At 51.6% G+C, this 10,938-nt stretch overlaps 2 protein-coding genes across 9 annotated transcripts in view; one reads left to right on the top strand and one right to left on the bottom strand.

The window, feature by feature from the left end:
• Positions 1–92: 92 nt before the first annotated feature.
• ZDHHC16 (zinc finger DHHC-type palmitoyltransferase 16) lies at positions 93–8,993 on the top strand. Of its 5 annotated transcripts, XM_036828138.1 has the most exons (12): positions 168–287; positions 1,411–1,524; positions 3,462–3,709; positions 3,890–4,084; positions 4,235–4,323; positions 4,725–4,753; positions 5,374–5,507; positions 5,647–5,694; positions 6,544–6,629; positions 7,286–7,409; positions 7,595–7,665; positions 8,408–8,993. In XM_036828138.1, exons 3-12 carry the CDS (start codon positions 3,467–3,469, stop codon positions 8,520–8,522), a joined length of 1,134 nt encoding a protein of 377 aa, XP_036684033.1. In that variant the 5' UTR covers positions 168–287; positions 1,411–1,524; positions 3,462–3,466; the 3' UTR covers positions 8,523–8,993. The 5 variants fall into 5 exon arrangements, with proteins under 5 accessions (XP_036684032.1, XP_036684034.1, XP_036684035.1 ...); XM_036828137.1 differs by lacking the exon at positions 1,411–1,524 and having other exon boundaries at positions 93–287; XM_036828139.1 differs by lacking the exons at positions 1,411–1,524; positions 5,647–5,694 and having other exon boundaries at positions 115–287.
• A 238-nt stretch (positions 8,994–9,231) lies between these two features.
• Positions 9,232–10,938, bottom strand: part of MMS19 (MMS19 homolog, cytosolic iron-sulfur assembly component) — a 32,810-nt gene continuing 31,103 nt past the window's right edge. For all 4 annotated transcript variants that reach the window (XM_036828132.1, XM_036828133.1, XM_036828134.1 and 1 more), the window contains 5 exons: positions 10,536–10,618; positions 10,246–10,410; positions 10,104–10,163; positions 9,710–9,810; positions 9,232–9,629 (listed from right to left, as the gene is read on the bottom strand). In XM_036828132.1, the coding sequence (XP_036684027.1) occupies positions 9,602–9,629; positions 9,710–9,810; positions 10,104–10,163; positions 10,246–10,410; positions 10,536–10,618 (437 nt within the window). In that variant the 3' untranslated portion in view covers positions 9,232–9,601. The remainder of the gene's footprint in view (positions 9,630–9,709; positions 9,811–10,103; positions 10,164–10,245; positions 10,411–10,535; positions 10,619–10,938) is intronic.

Below are 10,938 nucleotides of genomic sequence, written 5' to 3'. Positions count from 1 at the left end.
GCTTTATCACGTGATCACAGGGAGCGCCTCTGAGATGTAAACTCCATTTCCCAGGTTGCCCCGGGACGAGCCCGGGGGCGGAGCTCCGGCCCGCATGCGCTTGCGCTTGCGGAAAAGGATGGGCGGGCGGTGGGTCGGAGTCTGGAGGCTGGAGCTGTGGGCTGTGGGCCATGGTTGGTTGGTTTGAGCCAGGCTGGGCCGGGGCGCCGAGCTGGAGGGGGTGGCAGTGAGCGGCGGCGGAGGCTGCAGGGTTCGATTTGGCTGACTGGGGAGTCGGCCGGTGGCAGGTAAGAGCGAAGCCGCGGCCTTTGCTGCCCGGTCCTTTCCCTTTTTCTAGGGTCGGGCCCTGTTCTGGGGCCTTGTGAGTTCCTGCTCTGCACGGCCTTGCCCTCGAACCGGGCGGAGCGCACCCTCCGGGCAGCCTTAAGGCGCGGAACTGGAAGGTCAGCCCACCCAGCTCGCCCATTTCACAGATTTGGAAACTCAGCCCCAGAGATAGGATTTGACTTGTACAGTGTCTCTAGAGACCAAACCGGTACCCAAGTTATTTTACTTCCTGCCCATCATACTTTGACCACGCCAGCCTTTTTGAGAAATAAAACCTTTCCCTGGTTTCTGTAACTGCAGCTTTCCGATCTTGCTGTCGGATCCTGTCAAGAGGAGCATGTTAGTCTGGAAGGGAAGTCTGCACATGAATAAAATGCTGCTCTTACTGATGATTGACATCTGCTGCTTGAGGCTGTAAACATCCTGAGAACAGCCTTTGTCCAAATGAGATTTGTCGATCTTCTTCTCAGTTTTCTTCACTGCCTTCTGGTGGCTTTGGAATCTGTGTGTGTACTCCCACCCCCACCCCTATGTCCCTCATATACGGTTTCCCCTTGGGAAAGAGATGGTGACTTAGACCCTTGGGAAGAGGGGGGTGCTGTGGCCTGCAGTCCTCTCTGATCTGGTGGCAGATGTCACTAAGTGGCTACTACTGAGGGATCAGAGCGCTCAGAGCTTGTCCTGGGGGTGATGGCGAAACTGTGCGTGCTCTATTTCCTGCCCTGTTCACTTCCATCACCACCCCTCGCCCCTACTACACACAATTTTTTGATCTCTGCTTTACCTCAGTTTCCTGAGATGAAATGTTCAGTTGTGGCCCCATGGACTACATATCTCTTCCCTGGCATTCCCATACCCCCCAAACCCCACTAGCTAAAATAAGGGGTGTGGTGGGCTTGGCTTCAGGCTCTTTTACACAAATCTGATCTTTAGCTCTGCACCTACAAGCTTTTAGCTTACATGTTTGGGTTGATTTCTCATTGGACTAGTTTTTAAAAATGACTTCTAGCTCTTAAGTGCTATGATTCTAACAATGGTTTTCATTTCTCAGCGGACACTTACTTAGTGTTATCATGTTGGCAGGAGTGTCCTTGCTGTTATTTGTAGGACAGATAGACATCTGACCAGCCTTTCCACTTCAGCATCCCTCCAGTTCATTCATTCAACAAGTATTTATTGAGCACTTCCATGATCCAGGTATTGCGCTAAGCACTTTATAAACATTTCGTTTACATCTTACCAAGTGTATATATAGAATCATAAAGGGGTAGAGCAGGAAGGGACCTTAGTATTTAATCCTACCCTCTCACTGAATGGGAACACAAGAAAATTGAGTCCCAACAGGGTTTGGTGATTTGCCCAAGGTCACAGAACTACTTAAGGGCAGAATTGAACCCTAAGTAGTCGAGTTATGGGGCAGGTGAGAGTTGGTCAGTCTAGTCCTTGAGGCAGGCATTTCCTGTAGAGCTCGGTAATTCTGGAAGTGGTTGAGAACAAGCTGAAAAGTGGAGAATCAGAGAAGGAAGATTTCTTTTGTAGACAGGAGAGATGGCATATAATTCATGTTTATTACAGATGAGGAATGCATCTTATTTGCAAGCTATTGTTATAAAAAGTATTTTAGTAAATAGGAAACTCTCCATTAGCCATAGAAAGGGAATGAACAATGGTGCGGATGACCTAAGTCACCTGGATTTGCTATGGGGTAAAATGTTTTGTCCCACTCTTACGTTAGATTTTAGCTGTATACTATTCGAAAATTCATGCTTCAAGCCAAATCATGATTCCACACAATAGGAGTCCAACTCAAAGGAGGCAGGAAGAAGTTTGAGCGTTTCCTTTTTCTTTTTTCTACACTGCCCCTTAATTCTCTTAGACCCTCGGAGGTGATGGGAATGGCCACTTACTTTATCCTGGTACAGAGAGTAGGTCCCTACTGAATTGTCTGTCTTCTCTTTGCTGGCCTTGTCTGCTGGATTTCTTTTTGCTTTAGGTCTTTAGAGGGCTTGTGGAAGGAGGTAGTTCGTTTTCTTTGAAAGGCCTGTTGTGGGGATGAGCCAGGGTGCAAGGCGAGTACCTTGCTCCCGTTACTGAAATGAAACCACCCCTACAGTGGAGCAAGCCTCCTCCAGTTTCTGCTGGGTCTTGAGCTGCCTGTTAAATAAGTCAGTGGAGTTGCTGAGGACAAAGTAGCCGTAGGAGAAAATCAGATAATTTCCTTTCTGGTAAAGCCTTTAATCTGCAGAATTGATGAGACTGTCATCGAAGGAATCTGTGTCTTCTCTTCTGGGCATTGCCTGGGCAGCTGACCTCCTGTGGCTATTAGATGAGGTAAAAACCACATGGAGGAGGTGGAGGCACTTGCAGAGGAGCCATGCACAGGGCTAAAGAGCCGGGAAGGTTGGTTGGGAAGCTTGGGGCCAATGGCAGCAGCCGCAGAGAAAGCTCTCTAGTGTCCAACTAGAACAGGGCAGGGGAGACTCATCATTCAGAGGGCAGGCCCTGTGGTCTTCAGGAGCCACCAGCCCTCCTCCCACTGCCAGTGTCTCCTGCCTGTGGTGGTGTTCTGCTCTGAACACCAGAAATTGTCTTGGCTTCAGTAAGCTTGGGGTGGGGCTGGGACTAGAATTGGAGACAAAGCATCTTATGTCATGCAAGGGGTAGCTGAGCTGTCCTGACAGGACACAGGGACTCTCACGCCACCAGGCCTGTAACGTCAGCAGGAAGGTTGAGTATCTTTTGCCAAGACTCAGGTAGCACCAGGGAAGATCTAGGTGCCGGATCCACATGCTGTGAACTCACTCCCCCACTGGCTGTTCCTGGTGAAGACAGTTGTTAGGAGGTAGGCCAATGGGCCAGGGCAGGCAGGAGACGCCGGGACACCTCTGCTACTGTGGCCAGGCCCTCAGAGGCACATGGATGGCTTTGTGCACGTTGGTCGGGCTCCACCCAGTGGTCTATCTACGCAGATAACTCCAGAGACCCTGCTTTGGCTTGGGTCACCTCCCTACTTCCCACACCTACTGACTGGCCCAGCGGGCCTCAGTCTTAGGTCTTTGCCTCTAAGCTCCCCACTGGTGGGGCAGGGAGGGACAGGACCCAGGCTGGCCCCTCACAGTTGGGTGCTCTCCTAGGAGCCATGCGGGGCCAGCGGAGCCTGCTGCTGGGCCCCGCCCGCCTCTGCCTGCGCCTGCTTCTGCTCCTGGGCTACAGGCGCCGCTGCCCACCTCTGCTCCGCGGCCCGGTTCAGCGCTGGCGCTACGGCAAGGTCTGCCTGCGCTCCCTGCTCTACAACTCCTTTGGGGGCAGTGACGCCGCTGTGGATGCTGCCTTTGAGCCTATCTACTGGCTGGTGGACCACGTGATCCGCTGGTGTGGGGTGGTGAGTGATGCCTGGGGACAGGAGAAGGGATGTTTGGGGGTAGCAGAGGGACATGGGTCTGATGGACCTACACTGGGTTTGGACCCACACTGGCCTCCTACCCTGGGGAAACCCCCGAGTCTACTCTGGGTGTTGGCGAGCTCTCTCACTGCGTCTTCTTGACCTCCCTGGTGTCGGCAGGTGTTCGTGGTGCTGGTGATCGTGCTGACCAGCTCCATCGTGGCCATCGCCTACCTGTGTGTCCTGCCCCTCATCCTTCAAACCTACTCAGTGCCACGACTCTGCTGGCATTTCTTCTATAGTCACTGGAATCTGATCCTCATCGTCTTCCATTACTACCAGGCTATCACCACTCCACCTGGATACCCACCCCCGGTGGGTCCCCCCTCAGGGGCATGGGGGAGGGAGAGAACTGCAGCCTATTGGAGCCAGTCCCAGGAGTGCGGAGGGAGAGTGCCTTGGTATTTTGGAGGTACAAAACCGGTGCTGCCACAGTTGTCATGGTGCTTTTCTCCTTCTGCACAGGGCAGGAATGATATCACAACAGTCTCCATCTGTAAGAAGTGCATTAACCCCAAGCCAGCCCGAACACACCACTGCAGCATCTGCAATAGGTGGGTCTCTGGGAACCCCAGCTGTGGCCCTTTTGCTGTAGCTCTAGGGCAGAACCTAGACCTGGAATTTGACAGGACATTTATGAGGCACCCGTCATGTTCCAGGCAGTGTGCCCTCTATACCGGGACACCTGGTCCTCAGGATGGTCCTGCAAGTTCCACATTATCACCGCTTGTGGAAAGTGAGATTCAGAGAGATGGGCCAGGGTAGGCAAGAGACCCCGAGTTAGCTTGTCCAGTGTCATGTAGCCAGTGAAGCAGGATTTGAAGCAAGGCCTGGCTCTCCTCAAAGTCTGTGCCCTTTCCACCTCAGCAGGATGCTGGTCCTTATAGGAAAGGATTGGCACTGACATCTCAAGATCCTTGGCCACCGTAACAGAGCCTGTGTCCCTCCCTCACAGGTGTGTGCTGAAGATGGATCATCACTGCCGTATCCTTTTATTACCTCTTCTGCCTGAGGCCTCCTTCTTTAGCTCCAGAGCACTGCAGAGGTTTAAGGGCCACACACCCAAGGCTTCTAGCATCACCCTGCAGAGAACACTGGGCTCATGAGAAGTCTGTAGAAGAGCAGTTTTCGGGGCTGACATCTCCTGGGAAAAGCAGGAGGCTTACATGCTCTCTGGGATGGATCTTCTTGGAGCAAGGCACCCATCCCTAACAGCTCTTTCTTTTGTAGACTGTTGTGCTAACATCTATTGGATGGAAAGAGATGTTTGGTTCAGTGGGTTGTCCAGTGGGTGTCCAGATAGAACCATTGGTCCCTTGCTGCTCTCCCACACAGATGTCTGGTTAACCCGTTAGGTTGAAGTATTGGCAGACTCATTTTACTGAAGGATTTCAGTTTTCATGATCTCCTGATGGGACCTGTGAGGGCTTTGAAAAGCTTTAACACTTTCACCTCAACTTCAAGGAAGTCCCATATTTTCCTGCCTTTGGTGACAGGAAGCCTTGGGCTTGGTTGATGTTGTCAGGAACCAAGGATGAACCAGAGAAACCTGGACACCCCCTGAAGTTGTGTGTTTGGTCTTGTCCTTAATCCTGCCCCCACAGCCTGGCTAAACAACTGTGTAGGCCACTATAACCATCGGTACTTCTTCTCTTTCTGCTTTTTCATGACTCTGGGCTGTGTCTACTGCAGCTACGGAAGTTGGGACCTTTTCCGGGAGGCTTATGCTGCCATCGAGGTGAGCCTGTAGTTAGGAGCAGGGCAGCTCAATAGAGAGCACTTTGGGGTGTGGAATCCGTCCCCAAGGAGTGGGGCTGGTAGCACCCCCCATCCTAGAGGCCTGAGAGTATAACCAGCACTGTTTTCCATCCCCTTAGAAAATGAAACAGCTCGACAAGAACAAACTACAGGCGGTTGCCAACCAGGTGGGCTGTCCCCACCCCACTGCCTCCTGCTGCTCAGGCCAGGGGTATAGAGTTGCTGAGGCAACTGGGGCCCACCTGTTAGTCGAGTTGTAGAGGCTGGGGTAAGGGGCCAGTCGAGACTGGATCGGGGTGTTTCTGGGCACTGTCGGCCGTGGGCAGACTAAGTGGCCTAGGGGCAAGCTGGGAGTCCCTGGTACGTGACAGTTTTTGGCTCTCTATTCCATTATCACCTTCTTTGGGCTGAGCAAGGGCTCTGCCTTGGTGATGGCCTGAGCAGCAAGGAGTCTATGTTAGTCTGTGTAATGGGGTTCCAGGGGACAGAGGTCGGGCTGGGCCAGTCTGACCATCCTTTGTTCCTGGTCTGTCTGCGTCTGCAGCAGGATCATCCCTTCTCCCCTGGCCTTATAGGACTCCTTATTCTGAGCAGATCTTGGGCTTGTGATTGTGTCTCTGCTGCCCTTTCGGTCCTTAGTGGGGCTCACGGTTCTCCCCCTCCAGTTATTCCATTCTGGGCATGGGTCTCGTGCCGTCTTGGGGATTACGGCCACACAGTTCTAGCTGGGGAGTGGAGTGGCTTCCCCTGGAGCCCCATTTGTGTTGTCAGAGCTGAAGGCCCAGGGTTGGTCCCTCCTGTGCTTTACCATCCCGTCCAGACCTGCTCTGCCCAGTGTTTGTCCATGATGATGCCGCCAGCTTGGTCCACCCATCTGGCTGCTGCCCTGACTCCTCTGTGGCTTAACCCCCTATTTTCTCATCATGGGCTTGGAGCACTTCCCTGCCTGCAGGTGTTGGGCTCTGGTGGAGACCAGTGGAGCAAATGATCCAGACTTCGCTGTTTTCTTTTTCTAGACTTACCACCAGACCCCACCACCCACCTTCTCCTTCCGAGAAAGAGTGACTCACAAGAGTCTTGTCTACCTCTGGTTCCTGTGCAGGTATCTTAACTCTCATTTTTGACAGTTTAAGGGAGGGGCAGCTTCAGAAAAACCTTTTTCGGTGCCCACACCCAGGCAGGAACCCATCCCTGTGTAAACTGCTGCTGTTCTTATTCTCACTTAGGTTGGCAAAGAGTAGGGCTTAATTTTCTTCAGTATTTGGGGGCAGGGAACATTAAAGATTTGGCATTGAGTGTTTGGTATGTGCCAAGGGAAGTTAAACTCCTACTTAAAGGGTAGGTGCATTTCATAGATGAGGAAAATTGCAGATCTGAGGGGTGAGGTGATTTGTTCCATGATACACAGCTAGGAATGGTAGAGCTAGAATCTGAATGTTGTGCCATTTTATTCTAATCGTTAGTGCTTTTACTACCTCTTCTGTCTCCCAAGCATGGGTATTTTAGGAAATATATCACATTTTCATTAGTAATAGACTTATTTCCCCATCTTCCTTTCCACGTCATTTATTCTTAGCCCACGTTGATGCTTTTTCATGGATGCAGTGAAGTAAAAGTTCATCTAGGACACGTACGCTGGGAGTTAAGGCAGACTTAGACATAAGTCCCTAGGCAGTCACTGTTGCTCAGCTCAATTTCAGACCTACGCATGGCCTCTCCCTCCACACTACCCCACAATCTTTGCCCCTCTTTTCTCAGTTCCGTGGCACTTGCCCTGGGTGCCCTAACTGTATGGCACGCTGTTCTCATCAGTCGAGGTGAGACTAGTATCGAAAGGCACATCAACAAGAAGGAGCGACGTCGGCTGCAGGCCAAGGGCAGAGTGAGTAGGGCCGGGATTGGGGTGGAGGGATGGGTAGGTAACTGAACCTGCCATCCTGTAAACAGAGGCCATGGCCAGGGCCAACTAAGGCAGGCATCATGAAATCCAGAACTTGCCTGGCCAATTTAGGCTCAAAATTGGTTTAAGGAAAAGGGTTCATAGAAACATGTTTTTCTTTGCTCTAGGTTTTTAGGAATCATTACAACTATGGCTGCTTGGACAACTGGAAGGTATTCCTGGGTGTGGACACAGGAAGGTAAAGTAAAATATTTAGACCAGCGCTGTTCATTGAACTTTCTGTGATGAGAAAAATATTCTATACCTCTGCTGTCTAAAACATTAGCCACTAGTCACATACGGCTTTTGAGCGCTTGAAATGTGGCTAATATATCAGTGAATTGAATTTTAAATTTAATTTCATCTTCACCAACTTAAACAGGCATGTGTGGCTAGGGGCCCCCATATTGGTATGGTAGCAGGTGACTACGACAGAATCCTTAGAAAGCTGTTCTCGAGAAGGGACCTCTAGTTAGGGTATGCTGGCCACCAGTCACCTCTCATTTGTATGGCAGTGTCTGGATTTCAAGCACATAATTTGTGGGATTGAAGTCACCTATTTGTGACAGAGGGCCTAAGACAAGAAATGAAGCTAGCTCCCTCAGCCCAAGAGGCAAAGGTAAATCATTCTTCAAATTGCAACTACTGAGGCAGTAATAAGTAGGTGACCGTAAGTACCTGCCCTCTTCCTTTTCCCATCCTATTATTCCTGCCTGTCACTGTGCTTACGGTGGCCCCTTAGAAGTTTAGCTCAAAACCTCTAAAGGCCTTCAAGGCACCAGAGGGCACATTTATTGGACAAAATTGGAACTTTTATTGCTTTTGCGATGAACGCCAGGGTAGCTTCAGACTACCTTGATGTATCTTTGCTGAGGAATGAAGCTCAGGAAGGAAGACTAGGAAATCTTAGACCTCACAAGTATTTCTGTCTTCTCTTATAGGCATTGGCTGACTCGGGTGTTGTTACCTTCCAGTCACCTGCCCCATGGGAACGGACTGAGCTGGGATCCCCCTCCCTGGGTGACTGCTCACTCAGCCTCTGTGATGGCAGTGTGAGCTGGAGTGTGTCAGCCACAACTTGAGCACCACCCTGCTTCCTCCACTGCCTCAAGGGCCTTCAAGGATAGCTTCTTGGAATCCTTGAGCAAAAAGAGCCAGTGCGCCTGCCTTACGGTACCATGCAGGGACAGCTCAAGGACCAGTCTCCCGGCCATGGCGGAAGCAAGGCATGATGTGGCAAAATCCTAGGACTGATGTCCCTTTACTCAGGCAAACAGAAGTTCCAGCCCCAGACTGGAGATCAGGCAGCTAGCAACCTGGCCGGGTACTGACCCCGACCTCCTCCAGCTTACAGCACTGGGGTTGGCTACCACCTCTTCCACTTGCCATCTGGGAAAACACCTGAATGGTAGAGCTGAGATCCTGGCTCCTCAACAGGGCAAAGATACCAGGCCTACTGCTGAGGTCACTGCCACTTCTCACATGCTGAAGGGAGCAAAAATAAAGGTATTTGATTTTTTAATGATATGTAGCTTTTCACTCTTTGCCTTTCTTGTGGGGCGGGGAAGGGGAAAGTCAGGGTCAAGGCCTAGTGAGTGGGTGTTCTGGTCCTGCCACCTCTGCCCCACTTGGAGGGGTTGGATGTCCTGAAGAATTCCTGGCCAGTTCCTATCAATCACTACTGTTCCTCTAGCTTATGCAGTGTCGCTTCTGGTTATGTACTGCTGAGGCAAAAGTGGAGAGAGGGAAATAACTGACGGCCCCATTACCAAAAGAATCTTTATTCTCCAGCAGGTACACACACGCCACCATCCCTGGTCCTCAGGGCCACACTCATCTGTATTCACCCTCAGCAGCATATCTCACTTTTTCTGACATATAAATGGAAAAGCCCCAAAACCAAGATCATTCTTCAAACACAAGTAGTCTCACACTCAGTTACTTCACAAATCCATTAGAAGTCAGGATTCCTATGTTTCTTGTACAGCCATGCGACAGAGGCCCAGCATTTGTGCGGTGTCTGTGGGAAAGGCAATCAGAAGCCAGTCATCTCCCTGCTTTGGGCAAGATGGCTTGATAGTTAGTAATTTCAGGTTAGATTGTCTGTCAGAACAGTGTAGGCCAGGATGGAGGGCTCAGCTGCCAGGGCTCCCCAGCAGAAACCTGTAGGCGAAAAGAATGTTGACAGCATTAGTGGTGAGGCCCATTTCAATCCCATCTCTCCCCATGACCTAAAAACTCACCATTCTCCCCTGGCTGACACTGCTTCCTTACGCACCAGTCTCTTCTTGTCATCCAGGGGTTTGGCTAAGGCCCGGATCACCTGCAGTTTGTACGGCAGCAGCTGTGGAGTTAGAGAAGCTAATCTTAGCCTTGTTCAACCAAGACAACCAAAAAAGCTGCTCTGACTCTACAACTAATACTCTTCCTATTCTTCTTTAGTGATTCCAGAGAATGCTGTGTGGCAGGCCGGCCATTCTGTTTTAGGGTAGTCAGGAAATTCTTGCCTATCTGTACCCTACAGTGCATACCTCAGTCACACAGCAGGGTGGCCAGTCCCTCTTGACTAAGGCAAAAAGGTCCCTCTGGCTCCTCTAAGAAGCTTCCAAGCCAGAGAGGGACATCTGCGGTACTCACCACGGGGGTGGGCAGGTGAGTAACAGCGTGCATACACTGCAGTGCCGCGATCCGGACAGCCTGGAACACAACCATAAGGAGGTGAGGGGAGGCCCACGAAGGGGAGACGTACAGGCCAAAGAGTTGTTGAGGCTCAACGCACCATGGAAGGGCTGGAGCTGAGGTTTAGGAACTTGGTGACGAGGGTGTCAATGTGGAGACTCATGACTTGGGGTGCTTCCAGTAGAAGAGGCTGAAGGCAGCTGAGGGTGGAGAGCTGTACCACAGAGTCGGGGCAGGACAGGGCCTCCAGCAGCAAGGAAAGCAGCTAAGGGGGCACAGGGAAGGTGGGATGACCACATCTTTGATGAGCCTGCTTCCCCTCCCCTTTCTGGCCCCAGCCGGGGGACAATGGCTCGGTCCCTGCTTAGAGGCTGTGACTGCGAGGCTTACCGTGGGCAGCTCCGGCAAGAGCACAGGCTTTGGTAGCCTGTTAAGTACATGAGACAGACCCTTCAGGTAATTTGGCTTCACATCTGGAAAAAATGGAAAAGCTTAGGGGAGAAACTGGGCTCAGACATAGAGCTTAAGAATTCAATTCTGGGGCTTCCCTGGTGGCGCAGTGCTTGAGAATCTGCCTGCCAATGCAGGGGACACGGGTTCGGGCCCTGGTCTGGGAAGATCCCACATGCCGCGGAGCGACTAGGCCCGTGAGCCACAATTGCTGAGCCTGCGCGTCTGGAGCCTGTGCTCCGCAACAAAAGAGGCCGCGATAATGAGAGGCCCGCGCACCGCGATGAAGAGTGGCCCCCACTTGCCGCAACTAGAGAAAGCCCTCGCACAGAAACGAAGACCC

This window comes from Balaenoptera musculus, chromosome 16 (assembly GCF_009873245.2).
Source record: "Balaenoptera musculus isolate JJ_BM4_2016_0621 chromosome 16, mBalMus1.pri.v3, whole genome shotgun sequence".
Taxonomy (NCBI): domain Eukaryota; kingdom Metazoa; phylum Chordata; class Mammalia; order Artiodactyla; family Balaenopteridae; genus Balaenoptera; species Balaenoptera musculus.
This window is presented reverse-complemented; position numbering and strand designations above follow the sequence as displayed.